The following is a 23,967-nucleotide window of genomic DNA, read 5'->3' on the forward strand; positions in this document are numbered from 1 at the left end:
TATGATGGTGAAATGGTGATACATTCTGACTGTGATCAGTGAGTCTAGACGTTCGGCTCAACTGACTAAAGACTCGACTCCTTAAACCTTCACAGCAAGTTTCTGCCAAGGTTGTTTTCTTGCATTGATAAGATTGTTTAAATGTAATGACACTAAACTAGTGCACCTATTAATCTATTTATGTAGACTCAAGAATCACACGACTCATTTATTACCTCTACTGCTTTTTATTCAGTCCTTTCTATCATAAAGTCTTATAAAGTCTTCTGTTGATTATGCAGTTTGACGAGCCTCATCATGACAACAGGAGTTTACTGATGTTGCTCTTTACCAGAGACTGAATGCAGTCGAAAAACAGTTTTATTTTATTATGAAACGCCATCCGACTGCATTTTCCTGTCATTTAATGGTGCATTTAAGTAATAGAAATATAAATGCATGATATTACAGATTAACCGAGACTAGTATACTGATAATTGTGCGTAAATATAAAAGCAGAAATTTGCACTTTGTGTGGTGAGACATGTACTAGTGTGTGAAAGGGTGTAAAAAGGAGCAGTAACTCATTCTGCACATCATTATTACATCTATATAACTAGTCACAATCACACTGAAGGGAGAAACAAGGCACGCAGTAATGAAAATAAAACACAAATTCCAGAGTAAAAAGCACTTCTCCAGTCCCTGTGTTTAAGGCTCTTAAGACTCCCCACATAAATAAAAAAAAATAGGCTTCAAAATAAAAAAAACACCAAAAATGCAGGTCATCACTTCAACAGTTTAATCACACACATGAAGGTTTATTCCTGACCAATCTGGTGATCATTAAAAATACAGAAGACAAGTGGAATTAAAACCTTTCACAGAAAAATATGGCTGAATCTGAAGCATCATCTTGTTGATTTCTCCTGTGTAGGAACCTGACGTGTGCGGACGAAGGACAAAAGCAGCAGCAGTATAAAAATCGAGCGTTCACTATTTCTGCCTGACATTAATAATCGGACATTGTTCCCTTTTACAGCAATGTGAAATCCTTTAGACATCAATCTTTAACAGTACTCTGAACAGTCGGGCAGAAACAAGAACCCCAGGAGGTGCTGACGAATCGTCTCTCGCCGGGTCACTGATTTGGTTCACAGTGTTAGACTGAAGTGCCCTCTGCTGGAGGGGCAGGTTTATTGTCGTCTGGCTTCATGGCGGGGAACAGGAGGACTTCCTGTAACACAATAATCATGTTTGTGTTCATCAGCATGTTTATTTACAACAACAATAAAAAAAAAAAAAAGCAACGGTTTTTATTTCATTAATGATTTCACTACAGGAAACTTAAACATGTCTGTAGATTATATGAGGAATAAAACACTTTAGGACGTGGTGTAAAAAAATAATCAACAATGAGATGGTGTGACAAGTGAAATAACGGTAACCCTCCGAAAGGTGATTAACACAATGTCCAGAAGGCTTTAATTGTTTTTACTAAACAATCACAATCTATTAATAAAATTTAAAAATAAAAAGAGCCTCATTATGGTTTTATAGTTATATTAAATGTTTGTAGTTATTAACAGGAGCTCCTTTCTTGCTCTCTCTCTTATAAGCCCTTATGACGAAACATGTGCCCCCCAAAAATAATAAGTAAAGACACAGCGTGGCATTTTACTAAGAACCCACAGCCTACAGGCTCTCATGACAAAATAAATCCTAAATAAATGTCTCCATACAAAAAAAAAAGCCTCTTTACATCAAGCATTCAACATTTTGTTTTATATATTTAAAGCAATCATTACTACAGGAACACTGTTAGGATGAACAGATTATTATAGACTTATAGATTGAGTATAAATAAATATAAAGGTTATATAAAAGCCAGTAGTCAGAATACAAGATCTCTGTGGTATAAATTAATTATCGTAGGCGAGATGATTTTTAATGATCATACAGCAAATAAGAAAGAATGAATAAATGAACCAATAAAAAGAATAACTAAGAATCAGCTTGAGGATCTGAGGTCACTTATGTAGAAATGTGGGATAAAAAGTCCTTTTAAAACAGTACTGAATGGTAAATCTGTCTGGTGTTTGGTTCACCTTGATGTTGTTGGAGTCGGTGAGGAACATGGTGACCCGGTCGATGCCCATGCCCCAGCCTGCAGTAGGTGGAAGACCGTATTCTAAAGCAGTGCAGAACGTCTCATCTATAAACATGGCCTCGTCGTCACCTTCTGCCTTCGCCTGAAATAACACGACCACTGAGATGTCACATACATCAACATCCACCAGACAACAACAATCAAAACTCTCAAACACACACCAAACACACACACCAGACACACACACACACAGACAGACACACACACACACACACACAGACAGACAGACAGACACACACACACACACAGACAGACAGACAGACACACACACACACACAGACAGACAGACAAAGACACACAGACAGACAGACAGACAGACAAAGACAGACACACACAGACACACAGACACAGACAGACACACAGACACACAGACACACAGACACACAGACACACACACACACACACACAGACACACACAGACAGACACACACAGACAGACACACACACACACACACACACACACACACACACACACACACACACACACAGACACACACACAGACACACACACAGACACACACACAGACACACACACAGACACACACACAGACACACACACACACAGACACACACACACACAGACACACACACACACAGACACACACACAGACACACACACAGACACACACACACACACCATAGCCTGCTGCTCAAACAGCTCACGCTGCCTGATCGGGTCGTTCAGCTCAGTGTATGCGTTACAGATCTCCTTCTTCATGACAAAGAGCTCAAAACGCTCAGTCAGCCCTTTCTGAGATCTGTGCCTGTAGGAAGACGAGGAGATGAAGTTATGTAAGAGCTTTAAACATACACAGATAATCTAAGAAAGGAGTTCTTGATTCCAGGAGTTCTTGATTCCAGGGTTTCCTCACTTCCTACACACAGACCGTATACAGTGCTGTGAAAAAGTATTTTATTTTTGTGCTTATTTGTCAAACTTCCATGATTGTAAATAAACAAATTTTAATACTACAAAAATTGTAATTTTATTAAATAAGGTGAAATAATCTCCGACCTAACTTGGCCCTATGTGGTAAAGTAATGACAGCTTTTTTCCCCCTTAATAAATGAAATTATAATTTAAAACGTGCATTGCGACCTCTAGTGTTCAAACACCGGAATTGCATCACGTGTATGATTAAGACAACTGATCTCATCTTTGCGCTTTGTCATCAGAATCAGAAGCAGGTTTATTGGCCAAGTGTGTTGACACACACAAGGAATTTGGTTCCAGCAGTTTGTGACACTCAAAGGTACAGACATAAATAACTATACTATACATGCACCATTAGATCGGATTCTTCTCCATCTTCCTCGACCCCGTTGTTAATGACTGAATCTTGGTGCAGATCATCTTCCTAATGCACATCGACTTATGTGAAGGTATAATTTTTTCTGAATCAGGACACACTTATTAAATTAAAGAGGTGTTTTGACAGATACGATATACACGGGCTTCACAAAACCACCTGAGTGATGCATAAAAGCATTGGGATGCATTTTGCCCTGGTTTCTAACCCCAATCCCTGCCACTATAAGTGAAGTATATTAAACTGTAACTCACTGATCTGTATACGGTTATCACACCAGTCCTAATTACTGCAATTACCTAATTACCTTAACCCTTTTGTCCTGCGACCCATCCAAACTACAATATAAAAGCTCCTTCACCTCCTGACAGAGAAACCCAGGCTTTAACTGTGGAAGTGTAGAAAGTTCTCACCACTTTGCCAACGGGCTCATGATCTGCGGGTGGTCGCAAATAAAGGTAGGGTTGATGCATTTCACTTCGAGGAAATCTCCCACCAACTATAATACAGGAAAGAACAAAATTCAGTAAACTACATTATTCAGACTGCTAAACAGACTGGGACACTTTCCACAAACCATAACCATATTAACTAACCAGTGGATCAGGCGAAAGATGCCGAGCGGAATGTAACAGGACTCTGAATGACGAGGTGATTTAGACATATACATCAATGGTAAAGAAGGAAAATAACCGAATAATTAAACTCCTGGGAAGAGGTGATTTTTGGACCACGATAATCCTCAACTTCTTCAGATGTTTTTGATGGAGTCATCGTTGATATTCGTGGAGCCAGACAAGCGTTTTGGTCTGTTTGATTCCTGCATGCTGTCAATTTGTTAAAAAAAGTCTCTCATCACTATGACTTGTAGAGATAAGAGAGTTCATAGTGGGGATTAGAATGACTCATTGGGGTATATGTAGTGCAGGAGGCAATTAGGATGTTGGATTATGAATCACAAGGTCACAGCTGCTACCCCAAGGCTCTTGAGCAAGACTCGTGACTTTCAACTGCTCAGGTATATAAATAAGATTTCTGCAAATCGCTCTGGATGAGGACGACATCATAAATATAAATATGTGCACTATTAGGTTTCACGATATCAGAGTGTTATAATCGGTCGATATCGATAATTATTGATATTTTTATGACCCATTTAAAATAAGGACCAGGAGAAAAATCTATTAGATTTAAACCTTTTTATTTGAAACTTCCTCTGATCAGAATCCCCTCAGTTATTAAGACAGAAACGTCACCAACCAGGAAACCTCCAATAATTATAATGTAAACATGAGTCTAAAGTCACAACGAACACTTATTAACTATTATCTCTTATAAACACAGAGAAACCTGAGAAGAGAACCAGAGAAGTTTAGTGCTAGGACGTTCACTAGCTGTTCACCTTCTGGTGACTACGGTCAGATTTTTCCTCTTTTATTTACAATTCTCTCGCTCGCTGCGGCTCATTTTCTGCTCATCAGTCGCCGGTTACTGAAGAGGAATCCAGCAGACCTGCACGAGACGACGATATGGCGCAACCGAACATGATACCGTTACATGATTGGCTGTTAGTGTGTCACTCCCTATGTTGCTAGGTTACCAGAGAGTGATTGCCTTCGTTAATGCAACCAAATTTGCTTCGCGACCTCCGTTTTCTTCCGACAAAGAATAAAAAAATTTCAACACATTTTTTATTGATACCAATCACGTGTCTATCGCGATACATATCATTATCGTTTTTTCGCCCAGCCCTACTAGAGCATTTTGTGTTTAAACAAACAATAAAATTGCTTTGAGTGGCTTTTGTTTCTTTCCCCTACACCCATCCTGTACCTGTTCACCCATGAACATGACTGTAAAGGACATCAACACTGATTAACAACACCATGTTAAATAAATCACCTTATCCAGGAGGCGAGCAGTCGTTCTCGGAGCCGGACATTCCACGCCCTTCTGAGCACACAGGTTGTCAAAGAATTTGCGAGTTTCTGCATTAAAAAAAACCCAAACAAAACAAAAACAAAAAAAAAAACCCAAGAAAGATGTAAAATCACAGCAGTATGAACACTTTATACACAACGCCATGCTTTAGTTTACCATCAGAATCGTAGGTGTCAGTGGGTGGGAATTTCACCCCCATCTCCTTCTCCAGATCATGAGCCATGCTGATTCTCTTAAACGGAGGAGTGAAGTCGATCTCATAGCTTTGTCCTTCTGGTCCTTCAGGGTGATAAGTGACCTTGTAACCTCCAGTGACGTGCTTCACCATTCCTGTAAAAGACACAGAACACACACACACACACACACACACACACAGAACACACACACACCATGATCTATGTTATATAACACCATAACACAACTCGTCACACCCCTAATGTATAGATTTGATCAGAAATCTCAGTCTGTAAGTAACTATGACATTTATATATATTTATTCTCTTATCAGTGATGTACACAAGTTTATTAATCACTACTACAGCACTCTTTTTGCTCTCGTGTTGTGGCTGACACCAAGTTTCCTCCTTGAGAATGAATAAAGTACTCTAGTCTCTAAGAAATGAAGTCCTCAATTATCAGAACCTGATTAGCAGATTGCAGTAAAACACAAACCTGAAAGAAGTTTCTCTGTGATCTCCATCAGGTCGTTGTAGTCGGCGTAGGCCATGTAGAACTCACACGTCGTGAACTCTGGGTTGTGGGTCAGGTCGATGCCTTCGTTTCTAAACTGACGTCCGATTTCGTAGACGCGGTCGATACCTCCGACAACCAGCATCTGTGCAGAGAGACGTCACCCGTGAGCAGCCCGTTCTACATGTTTGCTTCGGATCTTATTTCAGCGCTGTACCTTGTGGTAAAGCTCGGGTGCGATCCTCATGTACAGGTTCATATCCAGCTCGTTGTGGTAGGTGATGAAAGGTCGAGCCACCGCACCTCCGGGGATCAGGTTCATCATCGGAGTCTCGATCTACAACGGGGGTGGAGGGGAGTGATAATTCGGTGCATTAAGCTGATAAATGTTGTAGAACTAAAGGAACAAAAAGGTGCTGCTGTAATGAAGAAATGTTGTTGTTCCATTGTCAGAAAACTGCAAGGTTGGATTCTAATGGTTACACAGCTCTCTCTCTCTCCTGTCAATCACAGTGACACTAGCCAATCACCATGGGGAGCTCATGTACGTAAAGGGCGGCAGATTGCCCCGTCCTCCGAGTGTGTTACCCTGCCCTGTGAGGCAGCACGAGCTGCAGAGCTTTATGTTTGCCCCACCCTGGATGACACAGCTGTCATGTGATGTCTGCAGACTCAGCTTGTAGGAGATCTCTCTGTAATGCTATAACCGTGGCTTTCATAAATAAACTTTATGTTTTTATTTGTAACTTTCAGCTAAATTCCAATAAATTAGCCTATTTTAAAAGGCTTGTTAATTTATTTGCCTACGAAGTTAAAACCTCTGATGAAGATTGGAGTCTCACCTCAAGGAAGCCGAGTTGATCCAAGAAGCTGCGCAGGTAAGTGATGATCTTGGCACGGGTCACAAACTTCTGCCTCACAGAGTCATTTAGGATCAAGTCCAAATACCGCTGACGAAAACGAGTTTCCTAAGAATCACAAAGAGGAAAAACTTGTATTGTGAACTTTTCTAATTAAAATTAACAACCAAGTAAGTAAACTGGTGTGTGTGTGTGTGTGTGCGCGCGTGCGGGTGTGTGTGTGTGTAGGAACACTGACCTTGTCCTTCAGGCCAAAATGCAGGTGAGGAAGCATATGCAGACATGGAGACAGCAAGGTCATCTCTATGGGGATGATACTCAGCTCTCCTTTCTTAGTCTTCCCAGGATTTCCTCGAACGCCGATGATGTCCCCGCGGCGCAACTTATTGTTGATGTGAACAAAATCTTCCTCCGATTTGTAGTTCCTAATATAGAAAAAAATACAGTGTGCAACTGAGGAACACTGAGGCATAAGAGAGAGAGAGGCAGAGCACGAGCGCGCAAGAGAGTGGCAGAGCACGAGCGCGCGAGAGAGTGGCAGAGCACGAGCGCGCGAGAGAGTGGCAGAGCACGAGCGAGTGGCAGAGCGCGAGCGCGCGCGAGTGGCAGAGCGCGAGAGAGTGGCAGAGCGCGCGCGAGTGGCAGAGCGCGCGCGAGTGACAGAGCGCGAGCGAGTGACAGAGCGCGAGCGAGTGACAGAGCGCGAGCGAGTGACAGAGCGCGAGCGAGTGACAGAGCGCGAGCGCGAGAGAGTGACAGAGCGCGAGCGAGTGACAGAGCGCGAGCGAGTGACAGAGCGCGAGCGAGTGACAGAGCGCGAGCGAGTGACAGAGCGCGAGCGCGAGAGAGAGTGACAGAGCGCGAGCGCGAGAGAGAGTGACAGAGCGCGAGAGAGAGTGACAGAGCGCGAGAGAGAGTGACAGAGCGCGAGAGAGAGTGACAGAGCACGAGAGAGAGTGACAGAGCACGAGAGAGAGTGACAGAGCACGAGCGCGAGAGAGAGTGGCAGAGCACGAGCGAGTTAGCACGAGAGAGACAGAGCGAGTGAATGCAAGAGAGAGAGAGAGAGCGCCTCGTACCTAGAGTTGGCCATAACCTGCAGCTTCACCCCCTCTCCTCGCAGGTCATAGAAGAGCAGTTTGGCCCCTGAGGCCCTCTTGGCATGGACACGACCTGATAAACTTTAAGCGTTAAATGTTTTAAAAGTAAAATTTCCAGTTAAACTCTCAACAAAACACAAAGAATTTCACCTGAAACATTAAGGACGACGCCTGAAAGCTGCTCCCCAGGCTGTAGGTGATTATACTTCTCAATGAAATCAGTAAGGGACAAGTCCACGTGGAACTTATGGGGATACGGATCTTCACTGGTTCCCTTCAGAGCCTGGATGGCCTGCGTGCGGATCTTATAGTATTGCTGTAACGACACACAAACAACACAGAATAATGACAGAGTGAGGATTCAGTCAGAACCAGAAGGTCCAGATTGTGCACTGAATGTAGTAACGACTAAAGGCCATAAATATTTATCTCCACTTACAGCAGTGTGAACAGCAGTACAAGTAAAAACTGTCGCTGTCTCACCCAGGATCTCTCTCCTACTCCACCCCCACTTACCCCCCCCCCAGCCCCCACAGAGACTCGGCCACACACATCCACACAGACTCCCACCCACCCACACAGACAGATTCCCACCCACCCACCCACACAGACAGATTCCCACCCACCCACCCACACAGAGACAGACAGCCACCCACCCACACAGAGACAGACAGCCACCCACCCACACAGAGACAGACAGCCACCCACCCACACAGAGACAGACAGCCACCCACCCACACAGAGACAGACAGACACCCACCCACACAGAGACAGACAGACACCCACCCACACAGAGACAGACAGACACCCACCCACACAGAGACAGACAGACAGACAGACACCCACCCACACAGAGACAGACAGACAGACAGACACCCACCCACACAGAGACAGACAGACAGACACCCACCCACACAGAGACAGACAGACAGACACCCACCCACACAGAGACAGACAGACAGACACCCACCCACACAGAGACAGACAGACAGACACCCACCCACACAGAGACAGACAGACAGACACCCACCCACACAGAGACAGACAGACACCCACCCACACAGACTTCCCCCCGCACCCCCCCCCACACTTTTATATTACTTTATGACCAATCAGAATGGAGAATTCAACAGTTATGTAAATGTAGCTACTTAACAGCCTGATCATACTGTGATGACCTACGTTGGGGTCCAGAGTCTCCTCAGAGTCCAGTCCGTCCACATGCTGCTGTTTGTCGTTCGCCTCCTTGTCCTGCGGAACTTGGTCCTTGCTCTTGGCCTCCTTCTCCGCAGCCTTCTTCTCCGCCTTCATGCGTCTCTTCAGCTCACTGAAACACAGACGAGTTAATGTGACTCAAAGCCTCACGAGATTGTGACGCAAAACAGACCACATAAAACCGGCGGGGTGTCGTGCAGGTGTGGGTGATATGACCCTCACATCACGGTACCTGAATACGTAATGATCGCCATATACAAGCCTGACAACTAGCAGCCAGAAAAATAAACTGGAAAACTGATGACAGATTTACATATGTATTAAAAAAACTAAAGCAGGAAGAAAAAATTTATATTAAAAATTAACATTAAAAAAAATGGGGAGGGTGTGTGTGTGTGTGTCTTTCAAACATCTCAATTCAGCTTAAGGCTTGGAAACAATGATATATCGTCGTCATATTGCCCAGCCCTAGTGACAAAAGGTTGGTTGTGGGTTTTTACCTCCCCCTCGCCCCACACGTTAGACATAAACACCACCAACCTTTTGTCACCTCTCCAGCGACATCCTTCAATAAGCGAAGGCACCGCTTGCCGAACGTGGGGCACAAACTTCTGCACCCGTACGCCGACGACCCGGCACACGGGCTGCCTGGCTGCTCTGACCAACGTCAACATGATGCGCAGGTCCTGAACCAAGAAAACGCACACGTCAGACTCATTTCTGTATCTTCACGTCTACGAAACTTCGCACGTTTCCACGATTCAGTAATTATTATTAGTCATTACGTATCTGGGTTACTGTAGTCTACAGGTGACGGTCAACATGTCTGAACTTTCTCATCTCATTGATAACTCGTTTCTGCTCGTAGGACATTTAAAGTTACTAGGATGATGAGGATGATGATGATGATGATTCTGATGATGTGAAGTTCCTGGCTTGTATCTCCACGAGTTTATGCACTAAACTGCTGGAACACGATTGGCTGATTATAGCTGGATATTTGCTTATTTGTAACCGCAGGTTGATCAATAACAATACACTACACTCACTGTTGAGTTCCTGTATGTTACTAACTTCAGACAAGCTCCAGGTCTGTTAGGATTTCTGCATGGCAGGTTTTAGCAGTGCTTCGAACAGCTACTCCTCCCAAGACACTAACTAGATGGCTCTTCGTGTCTAGCTGAAGAACTTCATGGAAGCTTTTGGAAAGGAAAAGTCCCGTTGTGTCGGAAGGGAGTGGTTTCCTGATTACTTCCTGATAATTGCACTTTTGACCTAACAGCACACAGTTACAGAAAGGAAATGGTCCATAATCACTATCCGGTATCATCCAGATGTGGATGAAGTTCCCTGTGGAATCTGGTTCCCCTCTAGGTTACTTCCTGGGATCTCCTCAGTGAGTTTGCTCATTAAAGATATAGTAATACATTTATAAACGTTTGTATGTCCGTGAGGATGAAAGCGCTACACAAATACAAATAAATTGAACTTATTAAAAAGGTACAAGGTCAAAAGTTGGAATTTGACAGCCAATGTTGATGTCCATCTTAAACAGACATGTCCTCTCAATGATCTGTTCTTGGTCCACCTATAAATGCAGTTCTGTGACGTGGGAGTAGGGCTGGGTGATAAAACGATAACGATATGTATCGCGATAGACACGTGATCGATATCAATAAAAAATGTGTTTGATAAAATATTGCTTATTCTTCGTCGAAAGTAAAAACAGAGGTCGCGAAGCAAGTTTGGTTTCATTGACAAAGGCACTCACTCTCTGGTAACCTAGCAACGTGAGGACTGACTTTTCCCTCTTTTATTTACAATTTCCTCGCTCGCTGCGGCTCGGGATGCACTTATTTCCAGGGATTTCAGAACAGCGTAACAGATATTTCGTCATCGGGTAGGCGTGGCCTATTTGATAATCTAACCTTAACCCTAACCGTAGTTTTTGGTTGTTTATTTGTTTTCGAAAACAGCTTAACTGTAATATAATAAAGCATAATAGATATAAAATATATAATCTACCTGTATGACTGATTTGTCCTTCATTATCCATCATAGGTATGATTTTTTTTTTGAAAGAGGGCGTTTTCCAAGACCTCCAGAAACCACGCCCAGTTTATGTCATTGTAACAAAACCCCTGGAATTTAGTGAATGTTGCTGCGACTCATTTCCTGCTTATCAGTCGCCGTAGTCACACCAACGTCGTCTGCACAAGACCGTTTCTGTTTATATTCAACACTTCGGACCATTTGCACTTTACACATTTTCTTTCATTTCTCACCTTAAATGTTAAGTGATAATAGTTAAGTGTTCATTGTGACTTTAGACTCATGTTTACATTATAATTATTGGAGGTTTCCTGGTTGGTGACATTTCTGTCTTAATAACTGAGGGGATTCTGATCAGAGGAAGGTTAAGTTTCAAATAAAAAGGTTTAAATCTAATAGATTTTTCTCCTGGTCCTTATTTTAAATGGGTCATAAAAAATATCAATAATTATCGACCGATATGAAGCACTGATATCGTGATACGGTTTTCAGCCGTATCGCCCAGCCCTACGTGGGAGTCTAAACATCGAGGATCTTATGAGCATCCACTTGCAGACATTTTATAGATCAGTGGTTCTCAAAGTGGGGTTCATGAACTTTTATTATTTAAATCTGATCATTATTAGACTGTTCATCTGGCCACTTAAATCCAACATGATTCATCCAAACTTCAAATAAATAAAAAATCGAACCATCTATAAATAACAACAACCTGGTGATGGAAAGTTCAGGAATAAAAACGTCTCCACGGTTCATGTAAAATGCCAGAAAATCATTACATATGTTTAGTTAATGAGCCTAACATTTACATATTAGGAATAAATGAATACTAAATAAAGTCCCTGAACACTCAGTAAGGTTCCTATATAATGACACAAGCCAGGATTTGAGACCGGAAGCCATTTAACACAATTCTGAGGAAACCCTGAATATTTTCATCCAAACTTTACATTTTATCCAGTTTTCCAGTGCAAGAATAAACCCTTTAAACTGTCGCCTATTGTACCTTTAATAAGAAAAGGTGGACACGACCACAGACATGTTCCTCAGAACACACTATTAACTATATATATATTTAACTTACGGGACTTAAAGACAACTCTCTCTCTCTCTCACACACACACACACACACACACACACACACACACACACACACACACCATTCCGAGACCACGCGACAGGACGAGGAAGATTAAAACACCGTAAACATCTCTGCTGTAAACACACTTACTAGCTCACAGCAGGCTTGTGATTAACTAGAGAAATGTTTACCTCAAACTTGTCCTGCGTAATTATCTTACTTTACACTCCGTAAAATACTACACGGGGTAGCTAGTTAGCTATGGGATGATAGCTTAGCATAAAATAGCTTAGCTCATAGATATCTGGGAGTTTAGCTTAGCATAGATTAGCTTAGCATAAGCTAAAGTTGCCACCAAGCGTTACAGCGTTGCATCATTCATCACATCAGATCCTTCTGGGAGAAAATCAGAGCTAAATGTTTGTAATTCCGCTACAAATCGCTGCTCGCCTACTAACATGTTTAACCCTGTCTGTAATCCTCGTGTCATTATAAAACATTCGCTCACTTTTTACTGAGCTTCTCTCCATCCGCCACCACGTCCGCCATCTTGTCCGAGTCTCCTGGCTGCTACCTAACACTTATTTCCAGTGATTGCAGTACAGCGTGACAGATATTGCGTCATCGGGTAGGCGTGGCTTATTTGATACTCTAACTCTAACCGTAACCGTAGTTTTTGGTTGTTTATTTGTTCTTTTCTAAAATAAATCTACCATTATGACTGTTTTATCCTTAGTAGTATACTGTTTTTTTTTTACCACGTCGTGGTAACGAAACCCCTGGAGTTTAATGAATGCTACTAAACACGCGCGAGTTATTTATTTTAGCTCTTCCTAACGATCTTTCAATAATACCCGCCTTCTTTGATATGATTGGATAGAATCGTAGTTGTGCAACCGGAAAATTAGCATACGCGAATATTTGACCAATCGGCGCTCAAACAATGTGACGACACCGGTATATAAAGTGAAGCTCCCTCAGAAACGACTCAGTTTAAAGTGTCACCTCATGTTTAAAGTGTCAAGGGGCAGGCGACACAATGAAGGGCAGGCAACACAATGAAGGGCAGGCAACACAATGAAGGGCAGGCAACACAATGAAGGGCAGGCGACACCGAGGGGAAAGGGACACAGTGGGGCAGGCGACCGAGGGGAAAGGGACACAGTGGGGCAGGCGACCGAGGGGTAAGGGACACCGAGGGGTAAGGGACACCGAGGGGCAGGTGACACCTTTTTATAAAAAGCCTTTCACCTCAATTCTGATCCTCGTTTCCTTTTTATTTAAACATTAAAGGTAATTTTAGGATCTTATTTAAAGGTGTATTACTGTAGGTAAATTTATCTCTCTAATGGTTAAGTGGGTTTGACATCTGAATTATTACTTGAACAGGTTTTCACTTGTGCAGCTGAGGACAAACTTAAAGTATTCATTTGTCATTGTTTGTGTAGTTTCAGTGTTATCTGAACAAGGAAGAGAAAAAAATGACTATTGCTCCTTTAACATTTATAGAAAGACAGTATTCGGAAGTGGTCTGGCAAACTGCTGTGTTGTAAGAGGAATAAAACACTCCAAGTCATGATGCTTAAATCTGCTTCATCATACCACATCACTGGTCCATTGGATAACTGAATTCATAGCTTCATTAAAAGTGTCATCTATCTATCTATCTATCTATCTATCTATCTATCTATCTATCTATCTATCTATCTATCTATCTATCTATCTATCTATCTATCCACACAGACACTGTAAGAAACAATTTCATTATCAATATTATTTATTGATAACATCAAGTATAGAGAAAAAAAAATACAAAGTCAAATGCATGACTGACAAAAAAGATGAATAAAATACTGATGTAGACTTTATATTATTTTAACAAAGCAAATAATATATGTATGTTACCAGACTTCCCCTAACACACACCGGACTGGCTCGCAGTCATCACCGCATACAATAAATCATTTCGTATCGTACACAGTGACGCTGCGAGGCTTCAGAGATCTTCCTTCCTCTTAAGTAGGAAATTTCCACTATAATGTCACAACTACGAGAAAGAAAAAGAACTCAGAAGTAACTAATAATAATTTAAAAAAAAAAACATTTACAATGCTTATAGGTTCCCAACTGTTAAAAAGAAAAAATACATTATAGAGAAAATAACAAAGAAACAAAACAAAGAAAAACTATATCATGATTACGGAGTTTAACTGCATAGCCATTCGAAGTGAACTGCGGACTGAAGATGTTCTGAATAAAGAAGGTATTTAAGTACATATTTCTTTATAGTGTATAATTAAATATAACATAAAATAAAAATCACAGAGGAAAATATGTGATTGGTCCAAAGTCAGATGAGGTCATAAATGTTAAAATTTGTTACGTTTACTTGGTTTACCAAAAAAAAAAAAAGGAAAATATATTTATTACTTTTTCAATCCAGCAGTTAAATCTGTTCTAGTGTGAAAAATCTGTACATCATCAGATGGAATCAAAGTTTAAACAATGAATTAACATGTTACTGATAATCGATGGTCACGTATAGATTTTTTATTTTATTTTAAAGACATATAACAGAAGCCGTTTTTCTCCCATTTTAAAATGTTTTTGGAGATATAAATTATATAATTTACAAGTTTTCTGGCAAACGTGAAAATATGGTTAAATATCCACAAAATGTTTAATGACAGAAACAAACAGTTTGTTGAAAATCTGTCCTGTACAGAGATGAAGGCCAATCACAGACAGCTCTTTCTCCAGATTAAGTTCACAGCTCTTCCCCTAACACAGGGCTCCTTTAAAGATCTAAAAGATCACTCCTCCACCTAAACAGAGGTCTGAATAGTCACTATTCAAAACTAGCAATAAAAAAGTCCTTAAAAAAGCAATCTGATGGTAATTAGCTCAGTATAAGCTCAAATGAGCCATTGCTTTTAATATTACACAGAGCGGGGCCCTTGTAATGTATGCATATATATTTTAAAAAAAAAAGAAGAAAGAAAAGATTGGCAGCTTTACAAAAAGCTTTGCAGTAAACTTGTAGGATGTTCTGCTTTCATTCATGATGTAGCAACCTTTTTTCCATCGTCAAACCTCTGAGCCATAAAACTGGCCAGAAGTCTCATAGTAAAAAAGGCGCCGATTCAGTCGAGTCCTTGACCGATCCTCAGCTACACCGAACGCTAGTATTCTGTCCTGTAACAGTTGTGTTTACGACAGTGTGTCCATCTTAAACTTCATTAAAAAAATTAACCGTACACTATTAACCCTTGTTGTTAATAAGCAGCGTGATAAACATTTACTGCTTATTATCTGCGTTCCAGACGCTAATAAACGATCAAATCCAGCGCGGAGCATGATTTAGTGAGATACGTCCACTTCGTAAAGTTATATTACATTTCATTGTTTTTCCAGATGTGTTTCTGTGTATGAAGAGAACTAACATTTAAACATAAGCAGGAAATGAGAAAAAGAAAAAAAAAACATTCATTTAGTTGAAATTAAAAAACTAAAGTGCTACTGGGGCGAAACGTATAACATGTTCAAACTTTTTTCTTTTTTTTTCTTTTTTATCTGAGCATTTCTTTCATTATTTGATTAAATTTTATATTATTTGATATTAAATTTAAATATAAATATTAGCATTAGTCACAGATCCATATAGAAATAGTTTATAGTGTACTTAGCTGCTGAGGCAACTACATTTAAAAACACACACAAAAAGTGCTTCTATTATAAGATTCGCTTCGTTTACATCTAAAGGCCGACGCCACCAACGTGTGCCGTGACGTTCACGTCTACGCCAGTCAGTAACAAAAGTGTAGGTTTACGCGACAGACGTCGGTTAGCGGATTCCTCTGCCGTTTCCTTAAAAACCCTGCGTGGAGAGAAAGAGGACAAAAATTAGTTTTTGCCAAACTGAAAAATAAAACGTGTTTATTAACGAACAAAATAGAGAAGACAAAATTATTTAGTAAAGTGTTAAGTACGTTATATAAGTAATATAGTAAATACGTATAATTTCAGACAAGTTAGATGTCAGATATCACACAGTAAGAGGGTTGGGGCCAATATTTTTTGTTCCATATTTCACTTTAAATATAGAGGTACATATGAATCGTTTCCATCTAAACAAATGTGGGCACACAAACTTTTGCCTTGACTGCATATTACTTTTTTTTTTACATTTACAGCATTTAGCAGACGCCCTTATATCCAGAGCGACTTACATTTTATATCTTTTTTTATACAACTGAGCAAATGAGGGTTAAGGGCCTTGCTCAAGGGCCCAGCAGTGGCAGCTTGGTGAACGTAGGAAGCGAACTCACAACCTCCTGATCGGTAGCCCAACACCCTAACCACTAGGCTACCACATCCCGCATATGACAAACTATCTATAATCTAGACAAACTTTCTTGCTGAAACATTTGATATGAATATTTTGTGTGTTTTTATAATCCTTTACATGTAAGCTGTGTGAAGTCCTAGTATGAATGCGATAAGCTGTTGCTTTGCTCCTGAAGGCTCACAAGGAGGTCATCGATCTTCTCCATGTTTTGTGAGGTGGTGAGGGAATTCTGCACGTTCCCAGATTCGCTCATGGAGGAGTTGAGTAAGGAATGAATTGTCCCATCGTTCTCTCTCTGGTTCTGGCTGATGCCGATGATCTGGTTCGACAGCGAGCTTCCTTGGGAGTTCATCATCTGACCGCAGTCTACAAGAGCGAACACATCGAGAATGAATAAGACCTAATAGAGAAGTTAAGACCAGGAAGTATAATCATATAACAGTATGACGAGAAAATAAACGACTATTTTAATCGGTTGAAAAGGCGACTTTATGTAGCTATAGTAACAGTAGTAATAAACTGAGAATTATGTTTACATCCTCAACAATAAGGTAATGTGCTGTGATCGCACGTGAAGGCGTTATTTAAATAAGTCTTTGTTTTTCTGAGGTGATTGTGTATGTTGTGCTAGCGTTACTTTTTAATGGATGCTAGAAGGTATTGCCAGAATCGGGAATATGAAAGGATGTCTATTAGTAATCCTGATCCTGGCAATACTGTATTGCATCCGTTAAAGCCGATTAACGATTGTGTTAATCGTCTTTTTTATTTTTTATAGTGCAGCAAGCGGTGTTATTTACTGTTAAGCGGAGTAGCTGACTGCACAGAATCGACCAGCGCTTTGATGTACATCACTTAGGAAGATTAAGGACCAATTGGGGGGTTGTTACATTTAAGGTATTTAGGTTTCAGAAGAAGTGTTTTCTTGTTATCGGATCGATCTGTCCACCCTGCTCTTACTAGTGGATCTTTTCTGGCAGGCTACCATGATATGATTACCATGTTTACCGTTCTGTATTTCATAAAGGAAGAGGTTAGGCTGCTGGTTCTGGTTGGGCTGGCTGAGGCTTCCATTCACTGTGGTCTGGAACAGAGATCCAGGTTGCTGTACCGGTGACGACGTGGTGGTCTGAAGTCCGGACACGCTGCTCGGTGCAGCAAAAAGCACCTCCTGTGAGGCACACTGTGACGCATGAGGCATTCTTGGCATGTCAGACTGGGCTATAAAGAGATTCACAGAAGGCTGAGAGCCAGTGCCTGAACTCGGTGCAAGCTGCATTGGCTGTTGATCCTGGAACAGCTGTTGCTTACTCACAGATTGATTGTCCACAGCAGTGCTCTGATCTTGGAAGGACATGGGCTCGGATGGCACTTCCTGCCTAACGGCAATCATGCCATTCTGGGGGTAGGACAGTGAAGGGTTCTGCTGCTCTGAAGAAATTAGGCTTGTGGTATTCATTGAAGGCATCTGAGGCTGACCAGTGAACATGAGGCTAGACGGCGGCTGTTCTGGAGACATTCCTGAGCTCAGGGAGTTATAGAGCAACCCGGCCTGGTGCTTGTTACTTGGCGATGGTTGGATGGTCTGAAAGAGAGTACCTGGCGGAGTTTGTGAGGCCTGTTGTGAGGACTGCTGTTCCATGGGTGTGCTCTCTTGAATGGAGGACAACTGGCTTGTAGCTTGGAACACAGGTTGTGGCTCAAGGCCAGATGGCTGCATAGAGCTAAGGAAAGCTAGCTGCTGCGACTGGTTGTTATTTCCTGCAAGTTGACCAGATAAGGCATTCTGGGAAAGAAAAATACTATTTGCAGAGTGCTGAGGCTCTGCAGTCAGGCTGGATCTGTCAAGAACGTTCATGGTGTTCTGGAAAAGCGAGGCTTGGACTTGTTCTTGAGTGGGTGAAGTTTTCTGTGTGTGGAAGAGAGCCTCTTGAGGGGACTGGGCCTCAGCCAAGGGGTTTGAAGTGTGAAACAGGGGTGAAGAAGAATGAGAAGGGGCTTGCTGAAGAAATCCAGATTGCATGGAGAGGAGATCTTTTGCTTGGTGATACATAACAGCTTGCTGCTGTTGTTGCTGTTGTGAAGGTGGTTGCTGGAAGAGTGTATTACTGTTCTCCACCATGCCCGGTGAAGAGCCCTGCTGCTCTCGACTGCACTGCATTGGAACCTGGGAATGGAAAAGATGATGTTGCAGGTTCTCCAGGACTTGTTGCTGTTGTTGCATCTGCTGCTGGTGTAATTGTTGTTGCTGGATTTGCTTCTGCTGAAGCTGGTGCTGTTGCTTCTTGACTAGTGAATCTTCTGAATGAAGCTGGATGTTGCAGAACCCCTTCGCCTGCAGCTGGCGAACCGCCTGCTCGAGCTGTGCCACCTCATCCGGAGGCAGGAGAGACAGTTGGTGCTGCGGACTGTCGTCCATCTGGGCAATCCCTACCAAAGTACTAGCTGTGGTCCCTGACCTTTCCTGGGCTAGACGGTCACTGTCTAAGAGGAACTGCTGGGCCCCTTGCTGGAGCAGAGCTTTCCCAGACACATGGAAAGAGTTGTTTTGGGTGGTGTCTTGTTTCTGAATATTGTTTAATGGTTCCTTGTTGGAGAAAACAGAACCCTGAGGCTGCTCTTGCTCGTTTGGTTGGCAGGCTACAGAGTTTGTGAATGTAGGGCTGTTGTTGGAAATGTTGCTCATTTCTAGGGTCTGTTGAGCAGAGTTCATAAGATCAGAGGTCTGCAGAGTAAACAAGTTAAAGCATTTTATTATATTATAGTGTACAGCATATCAAATATATGTATAAATCTATAGTTTTATAAAAAAAAAAAAAATTAAACCTTAAAGGATGCAGAGTTACTGGAGACCTCCATTGGAGTCGCCTCTTCTGTTTTGACGAGAGTTTTGACGAGCAAGGCACTTTCCATTACTGTTTAAAAATATATAGGTATATATATACACTGTATATAGACACATACGCATGTGAAAAAGTATAAACCTCAGACAATGCACTGACTCAGTAATCTAATATGTAATTAAACGCAAATTATAATTGAGAACCTTTTATCTGTTCTAAAGAACAGGGTTTTCCTGGAGGCCCGGTCTCTTTCTTCACAGATACATCCATTACTGTAAATATGCCAAATGAATGAATAATAAAATTAGCTTCTTATGTATAATATGTACAGTTAGCATGAAAATACCTCAGAACTGTACAAACCTGGCTCTGGAGCGTATGTAAATGGTTGCACATCATGGCAACGCCCAGCATTAGTCACCACATAGATCCCAACAGACACAGGAGAGGTAATGGCAAGATTTTGATATGGAGGAACTTTGACAATAAGATGATTCTAAATGGAAGGAAACAACACCAAACAAACAATAAACGATGTTGCATAGAGATGATGATGTCACTGTGTATGAATAAAGTTTAATACTGCAGTCTCCATTAGTCAAATGGCAGGAAATGATTCTAACCAGCCACACGGTCGCACTGTTGGCTCTCTTGTTCTGCCTTATTGTATTCGATCCTACGTTTACTCCATTATAAGTATCCTTTGGTAATGTATCCCGGTGTCTCGTATAGATATATGCACTTCCAATAAGTTTTATTATTGGATTCAGTACAGAACTTAATCAGTTTCACACTTAATAGATAGAATATCTAATGCTAGCTGCGCTCAAGAGCTTCTCCACTTCTGACTTACTGTGTAATCCAATGTGGATACCCTAAAGATTTGCACTTTTCAAAAACAATGTATGCCCAAGTGTCGGCCTTGATGCTGTGTGGAATCTCACCTAGAAACCGGATTTGTGTGGAATCCAGTTTTGAATGAATAAATGTGAAACTAAAACGTGTGAAAAATGGAAGCTATATTGATGTTGCTACATGCATAAGCCTTGTCAGTTATCTTGCTTTTGATGTGCACTCACTGTTCAACTGTTCACTTTATCAAGAACATCTGTACACCTGTGCACCTGAACATCTGTACACCTGTACACCTGAACATCTGTACACCTGAACATCTGTACACCTGTGCACCTGAACATCTGTGCACCTGTGCACCTGCACACCTGAACATCTGTACATCTGTACACCTGCACACTTGTACATCTGCACACTTGTACATCTGCACACCTGAACATCTGTACACCTTAACACCTGTACACCTGAACACTTGTACATCTGTACACCTGAACACCTGCACATCTGAACATCTGTACACCTGAACACCTGTACATCTGTACACCTGAACATCTGTATACCGGTACTCCTGAACATCTTTACACCTGCTCCACCTGGCGGGGGACGGGGGATGGGGGGACTTCCCCCATCATGCAGGGTAAGAGCTCACAATGTTCACATCAAACATGAGAATGGGGAGAAATGTGTAATCTCTGTGACGTCTGTGAGGTCTGTGATCATCTCTGTGATCTCTTTAAGCTTGAAATAACTGTACTTGACAGGATGGTTTGGGTATTACGGAAACTGCTATTTAGGCGTCCCTAATAAAGGTGAAGCAATGAGTGTAAGGATGTTTTACCCCTGGTCACTTCCTGCGTTTTCTGTGATCAGGTATCTACCCGACGGTAAAAAGACCAGGTCTAAATGCCCTCCGAAACGTTTTGGAGACGGATATAAATCCGATGGTACAAACCCCTTCAGGAGGTGGTCTGGGACGCGTTTCAGATGAAACTGGACTGGTGTAAATGAATGTGGTTGTTCAAGCCACATACGTCAGCGCTATACTCCTCCCAAACGGAAGTACGTCACTCGCAGGTGATCTTTCACCCAGGCGTCTCGTCGGGTCTTAAACGCGCTGCTGCCGCAGCAAACAGTAGATGCTGTTTTTTCTAACATAACCGTCGTAACGAGTTTTTCCTCTCCTTTTTTTGCTGGTACCATGATCCCGTCTGCAGCACAGGGGAGACCGAGCTTTCACGGTAGCGGGCCCTAAGCTGTGGAATAGCTTCCCACCACTAGGCAGAACTGCTTCTACGTTTGCTGAATTTAAATCCATGTTAAAAACCCACCTCTTTTCCTGCGCTTTTAATTGTTGGTAACTTGTACGTGTTCTTTTATATTTATGTCCTTCCTTTTTTCCTTTTCTTTTATCTCTATGTACAGCACTTTGGCCAGTTCAGGTGGATTTTAAATGGGCTTTACATTAGAGCTGTCAGACTTGTTTAAAACTTGGGTTTCCAACCCGTTTATACAGAACATAACCGTCGTAACGAGTTTCTCCTCTCCTTTTTGATCGCGTTCTGAAAACCGCATACACCAAAGCATGTTCCATTTCAATTACCCTGGAAATGAAGTAAAATATATTAGCATTTTGGGTGGGAGTAGAAAGATCGGATCGATATCCGATTCGCCGAGACGCGTTTATGTGGCCTAATGTAAACGGAACAGTTTTAACAAATCAGACGGCTATCGGATCAGAGACAACACACGAAGTGACCGGGTGTAAAAAGGCCCTGAGTGAGAGCACATCTTCCCTGTTTCATCCTTACAATGAAACACAACAGGATTATGTAAAACTGGAACTTTTAGCATCGTGGCATCGTGTGTCTATCTTTATATATACACACATTTTAAAAGGAGCTTCATTGTGAAAACAGAAGGCTTCTCTCACACCTTCAGTCGAACTGTTATCAGTTTTCACAAAAAATGTCCCGTCTCTTGTTATCACGTTCTATTTTTGTGTAACCAGGGCAGCCCACTGTGGATAACATCAGGAATAAAAACAATAATGACAACGCCATCGTCGGGTCAGACCGAGCAGGAAAACCACACTGCACGCTTCTCAGCACCTGATGGAAAAGTTCCATGTCGATCTCAGCTTCTGCCTTCCAGGACTTCTCATCTGTGAGAAAGACAAAAACGGAAGTCAGACTGCGTTCAAGCGGTCTAATAGGAAATCAATCATCGATTCGGATCACACAAGAGTAAGGAGACGTGACGTCGTACCCGAGACGTTCTCTTGAAATATCACTTTGGTTCCCTTGAGAAAGTTCTTTCCGATGATAAACACCTCCTCGCCGCCTCGTACCGAGCAGCTGTGTAAACTCTTTCTCATGATCTCGGGTATTCCTGCAGGTTGAGCTGGAGAGAGAAAAAACACACGAGTACTAATACGAAGTGGCGCAAAATTATTTTTTTATGTTTTGTTCGATCATCAAAGAACCAAAGTAATTTACAATATAATAAATTAGGCGGTGATTCTGAGCAATCCAAGCTCATCTAATTTTTCTAAAGTGAATACATATGTAATATCCATCATGGAAATTACATATGTATTCACTTTAGAAAAACTAGATGATTCAGGACAACATGAAATACAAATAACATAATACGCATCTATTAGTGAAACGAAATTAGTTGGCTAATAAAGAGAGGTGGTTTCAATCTGAATTATAATTTTAAAAGAATGCAAAAGAGAATCATTTGTGATTTGTCACTTAGATCCCAAAATGGTCATCTTTTGCTGGTACCATGATCCCGTCTGCAGCACAGGGGAGACCGAGCTTTCACGGTAGCGGGCCCTAAGCTGTGGAATAGCTTCCCACCACCCGGCAGAACTGCTTCTACATTTGCTGAATTTAAATCCATGTTAAAAACCCACCTCTTTTCCTGCGCTTTTAATTGTTGATAATTTGTACATGTTCTTTTATATTTATGTCCTTTCTTTTGTCCTTTTCTTTTATCTCTGTGTACAGCACTTTGGCCAGATCAGGCGGATTTTAAATGGGCTTTATAAATAAAATACAATTGAATCGAATTAAACTCGATTATTGTATTCGGTGTACATTAGAGCTGTCAGACTTGTTTAAAACTTGGGTTTCCAACCTGCTTAAACGGTTATTGTTTGTATGCTAGTAATAATATTAATGTATCTCGGTGTATTTGACAAGAGCAGAGACGTCTAGACTTCTAGTCTATTAGCACCTAACACACGTCTAAAATCATCCAGAACTACTCACTGCACAATATAGGAGAGGAAGGAGCCTGGAGAGTGAGCACAGAGCCGTCGGCTCGAGGGATGTTCGCCCGGAACACCAATCTGGCACGTGTGCTTTTCTTCTTGGATCCTGCCACCCCGATACGAGCCTCTACATCCGCGTTCCTCAGTTTCAGGATGCCCACACAGTCCACGCTGTAAAAAGATCCATCCGTCAACTTTACTGTTAAGATGTTAGGTGATTGCGTATAGTGAGCTCTAGTCTACGCT

The 23,967-nt window shown here is 41.7% G+C and overlaps 2 protein-coding genes across 8 annotated transcripts in view; both read right to left on the minus strand.

The window, feature by feature from the left end:
• Window positions 1–767: 767 nt before the first annotated feature.
• kars1 (lysyl-tRNA synthetase 1) lies at window positions 768–13,060 on the minus strand. 2 transcript variants are annotated; one of them, XM_047810224.1, is made up of 15 exons: window positions 12,907–13,060; window positions 9,806–9,951; window positions 9,233–9,377; window positions 8,201–8,366; window positions 8,030–8,123; window positions 7,189–7,375; window positions 6,933–7,058; window positions 6,308–6,427; window positions 6,073–6,235; window positions 5,557–5,730; window positions 5,362–5,447; window positions 3,873–3,958; window positions 2,787–2,913; window positions 2,088–2,231; window positions 768–1,216 (listed from the first exon to the last, which is right to left on the minus strand). In XM_047810224.1, exons 2-15 carry the CDS (start codon window positions 9,937–9,939, stop codon window positions 1,142–1,144), a joined length of 1,827 nt encoding a protein of 608 aa, XP_047666180.1. In that variant the 5' UTR covers window positions 9,940–9,951; window positions 12,907–13,060; the 3' UTR covers window positions 768–1,141. The 2 variants fall into 2 exon arrangements, with proteins under 2 accessions (XP_047666180.1, XP_026992385.2); XM_027136584.2 differs by lacking the exon at window positions 9,806–9,951 and having other exon boundaries at window positions 12,907–13,056.
• A 1,629-nt stretch (window positions 13,061–14,689) lies between these two features.
• The window catches only part of nfat5b (nuclear factor of activated T cells 5b), a 49,451-nt gene continuing 40,173 nt past the window's right edge, over window positions 14,690–23,967 (minus strand). For 5 of the 6 annotated variants that reach the window (XM_027136570.2, XM_027136574.2, XM_047810223.1 and 2 more), the window contains 9 exons: window positions 23,720–23,892; window positions 22,707–22,841; window positions 22,550–22,602; window positions 19,953–20,085; window positions 19,793–19,861; window positions 19,573–19,661; window positions 17,755–19,471; window positions 16,864–17,112; window positions 14,690–16,275 (listed from right to left, as the gene is read on the minus strand). In XM_027136570.2, coding sequence (XP_026992371.2) covers window positions 16,883–17,112; window positions 17,755–19,471; window positions 19,573–19,661; window positions 19,793–19,861; window positions 19,953–20,085; window positions 22,550–22,602; window positions 22,707–22,841; window positions 23,720–23,892 — 2,599 coding nt within the window. In that variant the 3' untranslated portion in view covers window positions 14,690–16,275; window positions 16,864–16,882. The remainder of the gene's footprint in view (window positions 16,276–16,863; window positions 17,113–17,754; window positions 19,472–19,572; window positions 19,662–19,792; window positions 19,862–19,952; window positions 20,086–22,549; window positions 22,603–22,706; window positions 22,842–23,719; window positions 23,893–23,967) is intronic. The other variant, XM_027136571.2, reaches the window with a different exon arrangement.

This window comes from Tachysurus fulvidraco, chromosome 2 (genome assembly GCF_022655615.1).
Source record: "Tachysurus fulvidraco isolate hzauxx_2018 chromosome 2, HZAU_PFXX_2.0, whole genome shotgun sequence".
Classification (NCBI taxonomy): domain Eukaryota; kingdom Metazoa; phylum Chordata; class Actinopteri; order Siluriformes; family Bagridae; genus Tachysurus; species Tachysurus fulvidraco.